The sequence below is a fragment of the Zonotrichia leucophrys genome, chromosome 1, assembly GCF_028769735.1.
Source record: "Zonotrichia leucophrys gambelii isolate GWCS_2022_RI chromosome 1, RI_Zleu_2.0, whole genome shotgun sequence".
Lineage (NCBI taxonomy): Eukaryota > Metazoa > Chordata > Aves > Passeriformes > Passerellidae > Zonotrichia > Zonotrichia leucophrys.
Genome location: NC_088169.1, coordinates 33,571,211 through 33,586,647, shown reverse-complemented (window position 1 = coordinate 33,586,647; position 15,437 = coordinate 33,571,211). Strand labels below are relative to the sequence as shown.

Genomic DNA, 15,437 nt, shown 5'->3' with positions numbered 1-15,437 from the left:
TCTTTCCCCAGGAGCCACTGTCTGCCTGCAGTGGCTTTAAGTGGGGTAGCTAACAAAAGAAAAAAGACTCTGAAGAACTCATCCATGAGAGAGAAAATTGAATGTTCTTCAAGAATTAAGGGATCTTTGAGGACTTTTTTGAGAATGTCTTTTAGCTCATAAAGCTGCTCCTTGTTCTGTGCGATGCAGCAAAATATGCTAGGGCTAGAAGAGTAAGCTGGGAAGGTTTGAAAAGTTTGTATGTATCTACACTTTCCCATGTGTAAGAGAAATAATATCTGAGTATACAAGGAATTAAATTGACCATTTCTACTGCCACTCTGAAAACATGAAACCAGAGTTTTTTCTTCCTTTAAGGATTAAGAATACATTGTTTAATTCCTGGGAAGTGTAGCAATACACTATTTTGTCTCACCTGTCAAGCTGTGGAGACATGGACCTCAGTGTTTGGCAAGGTTGCTATCCCAGGAGAGTGAGTGGCACATGTTCTGGTGACAAATATTATTATACTGGCCATTTTTGCCAGAGAGGAAGATGTTTCTCCTAGCACAACTTTGGCACCAGCTCCCCATTTCTACTTTGTTGCTTGCTCTTTTTTTTCCAATTTTCCAAGGCCGAAAGACATCCACCCTTTAAGTTGGAGTGGTAATAGCAGGAGAGGGGGGAGCATGTTATTCCCTCTGGTGTAACTCACTGTCCGCAGCAGCTGGGAAAATACCGATGGTAGCATGAGAGTCAGCATGTAAAGCTGACAGCAGAAGGAATTAATTAATCATACTCATATGTAAAGTGCTTAATGTGTGAAAAACACGGAGCTGTTTCCCACAATGGGAAATGCAGTAACCAGATGAGTGAGCAAATCTGTTCCTTTCTTCCACGTGAAGCTCTACAGATGTTCTCAAAGAGAAGAAAAGGGAGAGGAGGAGGGAAAGAATCACTGTGATGACTTGCAAAAAAAACTACAATACTTAGTGCGAGACACTTTGAAATGCACAAAGCTGACTTAAAATAATAGTTAAGTCTAGGGCCACAAAGACACTGCAGGGACACAGAGGGCACCCAGGATAAGGTGCAGTGAAACATCACTATATGTGCTTCTCAGGGTCAAAGAACAGTCTTTAGTCCTATTTTTGCTAGTAAGATATTTGTAACTTCAGGAACCATTTTCTTACTAGAATCAGTGAAAGGTACATCAGTGATGTAGCTGAATTCAGTAAATTGGCAAATCTCTGTCCTGAGGTGCATCTGTGCCTGTGTAAGTATTTTACTAACTGCCAGTAAAGCATAGTTGGTATTTAATGTGATGTTGGAAATAGTCCTCACTTGGAAGCTGGTTCAAGTGAGGAAAGTAGCAAGTGGTTTATGAAGACAGTAATGTTCAAAGAAAGGAAGACTTCAATATGTTTTCATTTCAAGAATTCAACTTTAGGCTCAGTCTGAATGGAAGTTTTGCAATATGCATTGCACTCTACTGTCCTCGAATAAGATGCTAATTTCATTGGATTTTATGGGGAATATTTTTCAATCTTGAGTACCAATGAGGACAGTAAAATGTGTGTTGGTTTTTTTGTGTAGTCTCTTTTTCTCTCTTCTCTGCAATTCAGTTGTAGATATTTATACCAAATAGTGAATAGTTAACATTTTAACTCTCCTACTGTGAATGTTAGCATGCTGAGCTAAAAGGTGCAGCTTTCTTATGAATTCTCTTGGTATCTATGATAATATCTTTCTGGTACATATTTTGTCTTTTATTTGAAAGAAAAGTAAGACTATCAGTTTCAAACAAAATAGGTAGTCTCAATGTCCCTTCAGACACCGCATTTAGTCCTTTTTGGATAATATATCAGGATCTACCAGGGCCATGGCTTTATGTTTGAAAATGAAAAGCAAAAGCTGTCTTTAATTATTTGCACCTTCAATAGCTCTCTTGGCGATCAGGAATGAAAAGAAGTACAGCTATTTACTTGCCACAGACTGAAGATTTTTGTATTTTTAAATATTTTCAGTAATTCTATGCTTTTATTCCTGTATATGTCCTTTGAACTGCTTTAGAGTTGATGGAGTATTCTCCTTGGAAAAAGAAAAACACTGATCTGCCTCTTCTTGTCTTCAGATAATAAAAACAGTATTCTGACATTGGAAAACAAGGAGAGTATGACAATCTCATATTATTTGCTTAGTGCATTGATAATGTAGCCGTCATAAGAAGGCAGCTGTAATATTACTTTACCTGTCTTATGCAGAAAGAAGGTATAATGTAGGGTCATTCTGAATCAATAGAGCAGCACCTCACAATTTATTATACTCATTTTGCATGTAAGGAATGAATATTGGAAAATCACTGATGGGAAGGAAAAATTTAGTGCTAGCTCCTGTTTCTTTTACACCCTCTGTGCCCCTCTGTTTTTGTATCCAGACCTCAGGTGTGAAAGGATTGCACAGGTATACAGTGGTTGGCAAGGCAGAACCTTTCCATTGGGGTGTTTGAGTGAAGCTATGACAGTTTTTCCACTTTCATGGCTCTGAAGATCATATCTTCCTAATACACAAAGCTTAAAGCAACTGTTTAGTTCTATGCAACACATTATCTGTGTTTATTTGTTGCAGAAAGCTTTCACTGTGATGGTGTTTCAAATTCAAGTATAAGCTTGACAGACTTTTAATTGCTCTGCTATTTTCATTTGTCAAAGCGTGTTCAATGTATTGCCATTTTTACTTCTAAACCACTGATAAAAGTTATGGTGAGTCTGAAGCAGGCTGCATTGTATTGCTCTTCATCTTGTCCTCTTAAAAGCATTTGAAGAGGCACTATCTTTTGAAATTTTCCAAAAGACTGTTGTCCTCTTGAGGCTTTATATTTTTATGTTTTTTTTTTCCTTGTCCTTAGGAATGCCATCTCTAAGTGGTGGCTTGTGGCCCCTTTTCTCATACTGAAAGGGCATCAGCAGTAGTTACATTTTGTGCTAAATGTTTTGGGATTGGAATGTATCTAGTTGTGTTTGAGGAAAGTACAGTGAATTTAAGAGAGGTTGCTTTTTCTAAGGGAGACTTGTAGTTTAATGGAAGACATCAGCAAAATTGGCTTTCATTGGCAAGTCTGGCAGTCTGAATGAAAACTATTTGATAATAAGCTGGAGTTATCTTTCTAGATTTCACACCTGTAAAAAATTTCCTGAAACAAACTAGAGTAGAATTTTAGATAAATGCATGCTTAAAATACTTGGCTCTTGACTTCCTTGTGCCATTCTCAGTGTAACAGAATAAAGAATTTTAAGCACATTAAGTAAGTACTAATGAGCACACAGAGAACCTAAATATATTCAGAGGTATTTAAAAGATGGGGAATTGCGGTAGCACTAAAATAAGTTTGTGTCTCTAAAGTATGACTTGCCCAGAGATGAAAACAGAGCCCATGTTACCTGAGAGAGAAATATCCAACATGTCATTCAGGAACAAGCCAACTGAAGGTTAATGTATATCTTTATCAACCTTCCTGAAATGTAATGAGAACTCTAATTCACCTTAATATCTGTGGATTACTCCATCTGAGTCCTTTGTGACCATCATAGACATACTAAATTGACTATTCTATATAAAATCAGGGTTAGGCTTGTAATGTTGTAGATTCTTTCGTGGGCCTGCTGAACCCTGCTCCAGCTTGGAAGATGACTCCTGGTGAGTAATTTAGGTGTTTGAAATTATGAACTTTGTGATTTTCTGCCCAGGCTCCAGCTGCTTTGCTGCAGGATGAGGATGCCATGTAATTCCTATGTGATGGATGCAATCCCATGCTGGGTAGCTGAGCTGGCATTAGGTGCCTTTATGACCAAATGGGGCCTCAGATGTCACACTGAGTTGAAAAGCTTATATAAATTCTCTGTACTGCTTTATGCAGCATTGTGCTCATTTCTTGTGTTCCTTTGCATGTATTTAGGTGAATAAGGGAAAACATGTTTTGATGTAGTTTTGAAGACTCTGCAATATTTATACCTATGTTTACCTTATCCACTATTGACCAACTGCACTATTCAAAGGAATAAAAACAAGAATATTCCAGGGTGGGGTTTTTGTTTGTTTGTTTTGTTTTGTTTATTTGTTTTTCTAGATTTAGATCCTCATGCTTGTGTGCTGTTGGGGTGTGCTGCCTCTAGGAGAGAGGCATAAGTGTTTGAACTGGAATATCCCTCCAGGTGATTTTTTTCTACTCATCGGTTTTGAATTTTGGATTTAGTTTCTGCACTTACAAAATGGAGATGACACCATCTAATAATGCTTCGAAGATTGGTTACATAATAAAAAGTTATATGTATTACTATCACTAGTTAAGCTAGAATTCATGATACTTAATTTGCTTTACAGTTAACATTTAAACAGAAATATTCTCATTCCAAGAATTTGGCTATGAAAAATAATTGCTTTACTGAAAATAGGTAAGCTACAGTAACATGTGGAGAAAAAATTGAAACAAATATTCAGATGAACGTACTTTGAATGCTGTTAGATACAGCCCAGCAGTGCAAACTTGGGTTTCTTGCAAAAAGATAGTTTACATAGTTAGTGCACATGCAAGCTGAAAATTGTAATTTAATGATAATTTTTATCATCTCATCAAGTCTGGTCATGCTCTTCTGAGTATCTTCAATTAACCAACCTGGCCTTTTCAGATTCTGAGACTGGGAATTAATTACATTCAGGTTTTGAGGATGTCTTCTTTGTTATTGGCAGCTGGATGGGAGGGAATGTGTGATTACTTCAGCGAAAATCAATCTGACTATTAATTGTCAGATTGCAGAAATAATATGTAGTTTTCAAATAAAGAATATTTTCTAAAATGAAGAAATTTCATCTTAACTGTCACAGTCCAGGTCAACAGTTGAAATTTTGTTAAACTCAGTAGGTCCAGGATGTAATGTTTATGGTTTCCAGAGCAAAATATGATCAACAACAAAGTCAGAACAGATTAGCAGCATAGGGTTTACATGTTTGAGGAGCCTTTATCTGATCCTATAACTAAGCAAAAAATTATTATTTCCTTGTTAGAAATGGAGTTTTTTCTATATTCTTGTTGGAAATAATAATGTTAGGAGTATTGCTCTTGTGAATCATGGGCTTTATGAATGTATGGCATTCAAAAGGTTTTAATTATCATAATGAGCTGAATTCTCTGACTTAGCTGAGCTGCAGCTCTCCTGTATTTTTGTGCTCCAGATCACTGCATACTAAACAGCTTTGCTTCTATCACTTTGGCTACTGGTGCTATGGTTGCAGTCAAATGTTAATTTAGCTGCTTTAATGAGAAACTGCCGTGCCACAGACTCACCATGTCAGTTACTGGCAGCAGACCTGACAGTGGAAGGTTACATTGGATAGAAGGCTGATCCACCATAAAGCTGACCCTATAAAAACCCTGCACACTGGGCTGGAAAGTGAGTGGAGAGAGCTCACTCTGGTGTTGTATAACCATTAGATCCCATCTGAGGGGGGCACAGGAACTTATGGACATGGAGAAACAGAGTGTGGGACTATCCTGCGATTCTGTTCAGTGGTGGCCAAATCCTGTCCTTGTGCTGTCTTGGCCGTAATTTCAAAGATTGATTGATAAGACTTTGTGATTGCATTAAGTCCCTGTCCATGTCTAAAACAGTATGTCATAATATATCAGATGGGCCCAGTCTCTGGGGGTTTCTGCCTAAATGGTTTTGCAGTTATGAAATAGGAAAAGTATAGCAAGGCCCAAAGGACTTTGGCCATGTTAATTGTTGTTGCTGACTTCAAGGTTCTGCATTATTTTTCCTTCAAAAAAAGCACTACTTCTAATAAATGCGTATCACCCGATGCTGCGATGGGCTATAAGAGTGTTCATTGAAAGAGAAGTAGGAGAAACATTCTGTGGATGACCTAGAAAACCTCTGCACAAATCATTACTGCAACAGGAGTTGTGGTATAGAAGTTATATCAACAGTTTTGATTTTCCAAGTACAGTTTGCTCTGAAGTTAACTCCACAGCAGGTCAGATGTTCACATCCTTGGGAGATTTGGAAAACCAATGACTGAAAAATCAAGCATGCACTTGTTGTACATAAAGGCACCATCAAAGCCATGTGAAGACATGCATATATTTTTTAACATAGATCACAAACCAGTCCAAATTTGCTCAACCTGGAGATTAGCCCCAGGGCATTTCAGATGTGGAACAGGAATCTGCAACACAAGTCATGGTGCTTTCCACTCTGTGGATTTGTTTGTGGCACAGATACAGGGAAGATAGCTACCTCTTTCTGAAGGAGAGAAGATAGAGATTCTCTGTATGAAAATAACTGTGGAGTACTAGCATCTCATTTAGGTGGTGCATGATTCAACTTCCCCCTATCAGCTAAACCCTTGGTGAAATTTCACTTGGAAAAGATGGGGAGAAATGCAGGATGAGCAGATGTCATCAGAAAAGTTGTTGCAGAAAAGACAAACTGTAGGGAAGTAGAACAGCAAACTGGTTGCTCATGCTTCTTGAGCCCTTGCCAGAGAAAAAGACAAAACACTCTCCCTTGGACTGATGACAGTTTCAAAGCTGCAGTCATAGTCACTCAAAAATCACGTAAGAATGAAGTACAGAAAGGCCTTTCTTTCCCCCTCTGTGAGTGGAAAATTACTGCTGTTATATCTGTGTGTGTCACAAATGTTTATGCAAAAATAAATGATGGCCAGAAGTCATGTGGATCCTTTGATATGCAAGACCTTTCTGTATTGTAATATAATTTTGTTCCAGATTATGCTTCTGGCAAGAACCACTAGATACATTACAAAGCAAAGTGGTTGATTTGGCATAGTTTTGGAATCTGTGGTTGAGGTATAAACTGTCTTTTGACAGTGTGAATTAATGTTTGTGGTGTTACACTGTAAAATTTAGGCAAGCATAACTTCCTTGACAGATGAGTGCAGATCTATAGACATAAACCATACAAGATGTATGTCAATTGCTGTTCAAATCCCTTTCTTCAGTGTCAGCCAATCAGACTCTGGACACACTTTTGTTGTTAAATGTTTGAGTTTTGTTGAGTCTAATTCCTTCTCATGGTCAATCTTTATCAGATTCACTCTGCATTATCATTATGAATAGTTCTAAAGGAAACTGGGGAATTGAAGGTGTTTGATAGCAGATATCATCACCCTCTAGAGGGTTGCAGCATAAAATGTTAACATCACAGCCTACATCAAAAAGTGTTTAAATTTTTCTTATGTAACTAAATATTTTTGTTATAAATAATTCTTATAGCTCGTTTACATGAAGTAAAGAGTCCATTTTCAGAATGAGAGCGACTTGCTGATTGAACAGGAATCTTAAAATATAAAACCTTGGATTCTTGACATACTGTCTTCAATGACATGAAATTTGAATGGAACAGAAAAAAAGGGTGAGGAAACATCCCATTGCTTCAACAGGAAACATTTGCACAGATAGTTTCTGAATGAATATTCTGATTTTATTTCATTAGTGGTTTCTTGTAAAATTCAAGGATTTTTTTGGCATGCCCAGTTTAACATTCCTCTTGAACAGGAACACGTTTTTTTGGTCATTCTCCAAGGCCTCAATAGTACAGGGAAAAAAGTAATCAAAAAGGACTGAAATTTCTGAGAAGATTCTAGAGTCTGATTTTGAAGTGTTGATCAGTCTACCTGAATTTACATAGGATCAGAAATCATCCAGGTCAGCAGGAAACTGATGGTTGCTGTGTTTACACATATTTTCAATGCCTAAGAATTAAATCCTCTTAGGAAACCTTTAAAATACTATTGAATGTTAATACATATAACAGTGCCAAATTTCACTTTTGCCTTACATAGATAAAATTGCTTGTATGAACACGGAGTGAATGGAAACATGCTGTCTATTTTGAATACTGTGAACGAGCATTTGCTGTAATTCCTGAGTACACAGGGAACTGGTATCTCTTAGCAGTATCATAATGGATACTAACAGTTTGTTTTCTGTTGAAAAATGAATGGGCTACAATTTTAGCCCTTAAGCTTGTTGAAGATGTTTGCAAGCATTTGAAGACAGTGCTTCTTTTTCTTTGAAAAAAGACTTTGTGGTTCATTTATTTAAAATTTTGAAATATTTCTATTAATTTTTCATTCACTTCAGCTCTGCAAAATGAATGACAGAAGCATCTTCCTGAGTGGAAATGTGTTGTGAAACCATCCCAATAACTTTAACAGCTTTGAGTCCAGAGCACATTACACATATTTTACCCATCTCTGGTTTTGTACATGTTGGACTTCACATTGATGCAATTTTGCTTTTTTTCAGAGCTGAAACATGAGATCTACGTTTGGAGGCTGACAGCTCAGCGCATCAACCCAGCCAGCAGAGAGGAGACTGCTGTCAAATGTCTCTTGATGCAGAAAGTGCTGACTCTGGAGATGCTCCTGAGGAAGAAGCTGAGGACATTTCACAGGTAAGCAAGGACCAGTGTGTCTAATCTCCCATTTCAGGGATCTTCACTGGAAGAAGACCTGCATTCCTAGCTCTGTCTTGAGGAGATAGATGCCTGGACAGATAGGAACAGCTACTCTCAGCCTCAGTGAAACACAAACTATTTTAGACAAAACTGATGTGTAAGGCCTGGAAAATATATTTGCCAATATGGCCCAAAATTAAAGGCCTAGAAATTTCAGGCAGCTTTCGGTTTAAAAAGATCACAAATATATAACTACATTTTTCTTTACAGTTGTGGCTTCAGCACAGTAAGATGCTGGAGTTTCTTTTTTTTTTCACTGAAAATTTCAAATTCTCTGCAGTGAATGGGTGAGTTTGAAAAATATTTCACCAGTGAATTGCTGTGGTTTACAATTACTTAATAATAAAAATTTCATTGTGAACTGAGTGCAGATATATTTTATGTATAGAAAAGAAGTTTGCATAAACTATGACAAAAACAATAATGACCTTGTTTTGTTTAGATTCTAGTAAAAAATAGATGTTATGCCATGCAATTTGATGATTGAAAATAGCAATGATAAATATTTTGGATGTTAATTGCCTAAAGTGAAATTGGAATAATTAATTGTAATTAATAACTTTGTTAAAGAATTTGAGCAAGAAAATGTAAATATGATTTCTTGAACTATTCCAATAATAAGATTGTTTACATAATTTTTGCTGCTATTGTGTGTTTTGTATTGAGCGAGAGTATTAATACTTCAAGACAAATAAGGCTGTTAAAATTGCCTCCTTTTCAAAAGATTTTAAGATTCTCAGAATTTATGATATTGTAAAGAGGACCCTACTGACTTACAAATAAAAATTGTACATTTAATCTTGAAAATCAGGATTCCTCCAGCACAGCACATTTACAGAAATGTAAAAATTCATTAGCATTAACAACAGAGCTCCTGAAGTGCAAAGCCCAAGGCTTTTTGCTGGAGGCCTGACTGCGCCGATAACACAGTGAAGTTATTTGGATCTTAGAAACTTCATTACAAAATGCAAATGTGCAACATGTGTGTTCTGACTTGCTGATGTTAGCACACGACCCTTGTTTTATCACAGTGGGACACACACACCAGCTCCTGAAACTGTTAAGGGAACTACACATTGCAGATAGCCAGATCCTATACTGAGGTCCATACCCTGAAGTCCAGCTCCTTCTCAGCCTGTGGCTTTCTTAATAAACAGAAGGGTTTGTGCATTAGTGGAGCTTGTTACAAAAGTGGAGTCTGAAGTGAATGCTCATGGGAATTTTGCTGCTGGATGTAAGAAGGCCACGACTCCTTTGTGGTATGGGTTACTCCACACAGGGAAAGAGGGGATCTACATGTGATGAGAGGGATTTACTCCAACGCTCTTGGCTGAGCTCTGATTTCACTCTGGAAAAAAGTAGGTGTCATTTTCTTTCAGACAAATTTCACAAGAAGATAAAAACTGGGAAACAAATATCCAGGAACTTCAGAAAAACGTAAGTAGATACCATTTTTTTCCCCAGTATTCATGTAAATGAAACTATGCCTTTATATAGTGATAGTGCCTTAAATCTAATGGAAATTTATTAGCTAATTTAGTAGCTAATTTGATAGGCAAAAAGTTTGCAGCCAGGTGGTTGGCTTCTTGGTCAGACAAGATTACTGAACCACATGGTGAGGTTTTGTACTTCTGTTCCTTAGAAAACTGCTATTTAAAGAATGAAGTAATGGTTCAGCAGTGTTTTCTTAACTTTTTAATCCGTATCCAGAAAGGCTCAGGAGATGTCCATAAATTGTAGCCATGATGAATGATAATACAGTACCTGATGTACTGTACTAATGTTCCCGATGCATTTAAGGCATTTTGGTGACACTACTGCTTTTATTATTCAAGTAGGGATAAACCACTTGATAAATCCTGTTCTTTTAGCTATGCACACACTAGCACCGCTTAAGACTTGATGCTGAAACTGAGAAGATGGAGACTCTGTAGTGGGATTAAAGTCTCCTAAATTTAATTATCTAAGTGTCACAATCTCTCTACCTCACTGGCATCACTAATGAATCGGGCCTGTGTCTGAGAGAGAGCTCAAGTTCTTGATTGGACTTCTTGGGGTGCAAATCCTTGTCTGGGAGAACGCTGTACTAGGTGTCACACCAAACCAGACCAAACCCAGCAGATTTTCTTTACACCTCTTTAAAGGCATTGGATAAGAGGCAAACTTTTTAAAGAATAGAGACTTACTTGTATTTTAGTAGAGCTTTAAACTACATGAAACAAGAGACAAACTCAGTCTGGGAGAAAGGGATTCCCTGGAGTAGTAGTGAAAGCAGAGACACAACAGAAAGCACTGGGTGTGGGGGCTGAGGACACAAGGAGATTGACACAGTGAAACAGGAACTGGGCACAGAGGTGTACAAACTCAGTAGAGATGAAGGGCTTGGCAATTACATGAGAGCTGTACAGGAGGTGTGAAAGATTTGACCTCTAGAGTGGTTTATAGATTTTCAAAACACACCTAAAAAAGAAGGGTGATTTAGTCCCAGATCACAAAACCACAGAGTGCTCAGAATGCCCTCTTTGGTAGGAGTTGCATTTCAACACTTCTTCACCCTCTGGACTGAAGTTGTGAAGGGGATGCCTGTGTACAGCTGAATCTATGCAGCAGGTGCTAGATACTTGTATCTCTTAAAGCCTGTTGGACCACATATTCATGGTTTTTTATAGGTATGCATAAGAAGCACACCTATAAAAACTATTCAGGTAGTTCTGTCTTTTATGCTAAAGGGGAATATACAATACGGGAACAGAAGTTTGCACTTCATGCATGCTTTTCTGAACTCTGTGCATAATACATAGCTTCTTCTTTAACATAATTGCTAATTCTATTTTCTTGTCTGTCTCCAGCACAGAATAACAGACAAAATTCTGCTCATCAAATGTCTGACAGTGCTGGGATGTGTTATTCTTATGTTTTTTCTCAACTCATTTGTTCCAGGCATCTACCTAGATCTTGGTAAGTTTCTTAGTTTTGTTCTAAGTAAAATAAGCAAACTCCCTGAAAAAAAGCCAGCCATATCTTTCTGAGTCCTGATCTTTTCAGAAAGTCATTTTTCACATATTTCTGTCTTCATAATTTTACCAGGTTAAGCAGCAATTTCTCTGGGAAGAGAAGAGCAGGTTTTAAAAATTCAGTCACATCCCAGTTAGTCCAGCAGGAGTAACGGAGAGTGCTCATGACTTAATTTTCTGGATTTCCAATACTAATGAGCTGGCTAAACATTACAGAACGAGCAAATTTGACCTTGGCATCATTTGCACTGTTTGAGTGAATGACCAAGATGTATCAGGGAGATCAGAAGATAATCACTCCATGGGAGAACAAAGAAGCAGTTTGGCATCATTTCTTAAGTATAGAAAGCTCTTTGTATAATTTACAGTCTCCATTACCTTATCACCATAATAATTCATTTCCAAAAATAAAAACTGGAGGACACTGCATATGGGTGAAAAGAAAGTAGCTCTGTGTGTAGCTTCTATATATAGATCTATATGTGGAGGTTTTTATACAGGTAGTTGTATAGCTCTATGAGAAAAAGCTCCACATAACCTGAAAACAGAACCAAGTAGAATCTCACATTTGACTTAAAGATAGTCATAAAACCTACCTATCCATTGACCATTAAAAAATGAAATTTTTTTTAGCTGCTGAAGAGCTAATCTTGAAGAGCTCTTCAAGATTATGGAATTTCAAATACATTTTTTTTCCATGCAATCTGAATTTACACGCTATATACTTCTATCTCAGTGGCTGAAAGATGGAGCAGTCTTGAAGAGGAAGAGCAGATAATGAATAAATCAATAATCATATTCACAGATATTACATTGACACTTATTTTTACTGTGCAAGATATAGAGCCAGTTATAGCTCTACAATGGTGATCAGGTTGTAAGCAAGACCTTCCATATCTGCTGCTGACAGACTATTTCCCATGCAAATGGGCAATTTCAGCCCTTGAAGATTACTGTCAAGAAGTTAAAAGGTAAAATGTTGTTTTATAAGAGAAAAATGTGCTACGCTAATAAGGTCTGGGAAAATGCAAAAGCTGAAAATATTTGAAGGCATTTGAAGTCACGGTGGCTGAAAACATAAAAAAGGCCTTTGTATTGACAATTTAAGAAATCAATTTACACTCTTACTTTTGTGTCTCAGATAAGTGGCACTGAACCATGTAGAATGTCTTGAATTAAGCCAAACGTCTCTAAATGGTTTTGAAAAGCCAGACAGTCATTACACACTAAACAGTACTAGTTGTGTATGCTCCTGGTAAGAATTTTTTTTCAATACTGCAAAGGAGTTGGAGTCAATGCTAGAGGAAACATAGTAACTATTGATCTTTTTCGCTTGTCCTGCTTTATGCCAGTAAAATAAATGAAAATAAATGGAATGTTTTGCAGTATAGGTTTCTGTTCAGTAGCTGAATAACAACCTTGAAAGTAAATAAGGGCTGTATGTGTTCTGTATAATTTCTCTCTGTTCTGCATTCATGGCAAACCTGTCATATTAATGAATAAATGTTACTAAAGCATGCACATAATTTCTACTGAAAAGTAATTGAATCTGTAAACTTCTACTGATAAGTTTACAGGCCCATAATTCACAGGTTCTCATTTTTGTTTCCTGAATTTCACTATCTTGATGATAGCTGTCACTTATTTATCACTACTGAAGTAGAGCTGCTGTGAGGCTCTATGGATTTTAGTCTTCCAAAGCATGGAAGTATACTTCGTAATGTACACTACATCTTGTACTCTGTTGGCTTGGGTGGGTAAATTTGTTCAATATGTTTTTCTCATAAAAATTGCAGTTCAATGTTTAATTTTCTACCAGAATATTGGTTTATACAGAGTTTGAAATATTAGAAATCTAATAACTTTAAATTGCAGTTAGTAGAGAGAATTAGAAAGATTTTTAAATTCTGTATCAGTCCTAAGCCTTGATACAATTTTTTCATTATGAACATGGAATCATTAATATAATTTGAAAGTACTGACATTTTAATTTAAATAATAAAATTTGAATACCTAACCGCCTTTTGAAATGCAGAACTCTTTCCTATTCGGTTTTCTTGTGCCTGTTCATTAATTTATTTAGTGTAATTCTATGAAATAGCTATGTTAATAAAAGATTAGTACTGAGATTTAAAAAAACCCAGATAGTAAAAACTCTAAGACTCCTACACTACTTTCATTTGGCCCCATGAGATTTTATTTTATAGATAAAGCATTATTAAAGCATCTGAGAAAAGATGACAAAGGATGAAATTAAAGCCCATGTGAGGATTTTACCTGGCTACTATTTTGACTTCATCTTTTAGGGGAGCATGTCTAGAGCTTTGGACTATATTAATATGCCCGAAAAAAGATTTAAAAAGTAATATAAAGCAAGATTTTGCTGAAATTTTAAGCTAGATTTTTTTTAAGGGAGTGCTCAAAGTGACTGGGTCAGAAAAATTACCAAAATCAATTTATAGCTCAATTCCTTCTTCTCCTGTGGGGAAGCTGCTTTATCTTTGACTTGGTTTTAGTCAGTTCAATGAGTTGCTGAGCTGCTGTGAACTTTGTGCAGCTCCTTCAAGTGTCTGTGAGGAGGGATCCATTATGTCCATGGCCCTGCTTTTGCCTGCCTCTCTGCTTTCTGCATGCAATGCAGGCAGCCTGCTCTTGCAGACGCTCTTACTCTTGCTCTCTTCCACCTCAGGACACCTCTTTTCCAGGGCCAGGCTCACTAGTTTCTGAGACATGGGAATGTCTTCTTCTCCTTTAAGAGGTTGCAACAAACTCTATTGCTCTCATATTCAAGGAGCAAGGTGAAAACCCAAGAGTAAAGAGATGAGATAGCTCCTGTTTCAGAGAGGAGATGCTGCCTCAATTTTGGCTGCTGGAAACAGGGATGGAATGCCAGGAGAAATACAATTGTGCTTTATGCCTTATTTGAAGTACAATTGTGGTTTTGCCTTATTTGTATATTAATTCCTGCCTTATTGCCCACATTTTTCCTGTTAAAGACATGACCCTTGCACAGGTGAACCTATGGCGTTACCATCCATGGCTTTTCTCATGTTCCTTTGATGAATTATTTAAGCAAGGGAACAGGGAGACATCTCTTGGATTCACTGAATTCTTCCATAATTAAGGACTGCCATTTGCACACTGGAGGGAGCTGTCTTGGATTTTTTTTTTCACTTGTACAGAGGAGTGGTGTCTAAATGCTACTACCTGAGCCTATTCTGGTATTTTTGGTGCCATGGGCATCTGTGATCCTTCAGATATCAATATTTATCTGTCCTCAGAATAATCTTTGGGTGTGTCACTATTCAGTGGAGGAGGTCAACAGCTGTTATTCAGCCTGGTTTCATCTTTGGTGTGATTAACCAAAGCAGTGTTAGCAAACTCCCCAAATTGAGGAACTTATAACTAACTTTAGGGACATTCAAGAAACTAACATGATCACTATGACCATTCTGGGCACTAGGACAAAGTGTATAATCAATATTCTACGTCACTCCAGTCAGGCAAACATCCTAGATCTGAATTTCCCTCATCATTCTTGCACTAAAGTTAAATTCCTCCATATTTACAAACAAGGTTATCTTGTTCGATGAGACTTCTTTCTCTTGCAAAACTTTCTCTTGTCCTCTATATTGATGTGCCTTAACTTCTGATTGTGCACTAAGTCTGCAAATTCTGCTACAGTTACTTGTGAGGGTCTCAAGATCTCTTTTTTGCTGTTTATGGCAATTAATTGTATCTTGCATTTTTGAAACATATTAAAACTGTGATTGAAATAGTGGAGAAGTAGGAAAATAACTGTTTTCATTTTATGTAAACTGACTTCTGCTTTTTTTGGTACACTATGTTGTGTAGACTTCTCTTAATTTTATTGCTAGAGCATTAAAGGAGAAATGTACTTGATGTA

The 15,437-nt window shown here is 37.0% G+C and overlaps 1 protein-coding gene across 1 annotated transcript in view; it reads left to right on the top strand.

Annotated features, from left to right (window-relative positions):
- Positions 1-15,437, top strand: part of OCA2 (OCA2 melanosomal transmembrane protein) — a 182,747-nt gene that overhangs the window by 94,016 nt on the left and 73,294 nt on the right. Inside the window, exons 17-19 of the mRNA XM_064715016.1 lie at positions 8,306-8,453; positions 9,896-9,953; positions 11,366-11,474. Coding sequence (XP_064571086.1) covers positions 8,306-8,453; positions 9,896-9,953; positions 11,366-11,474 — 315 coding nt within the window. The remainder of the gene's footprint in view (positions 1-8,305; positions 8,454-9,895; positions 9,954-11,365; positions 11,475-15,437) is intronic.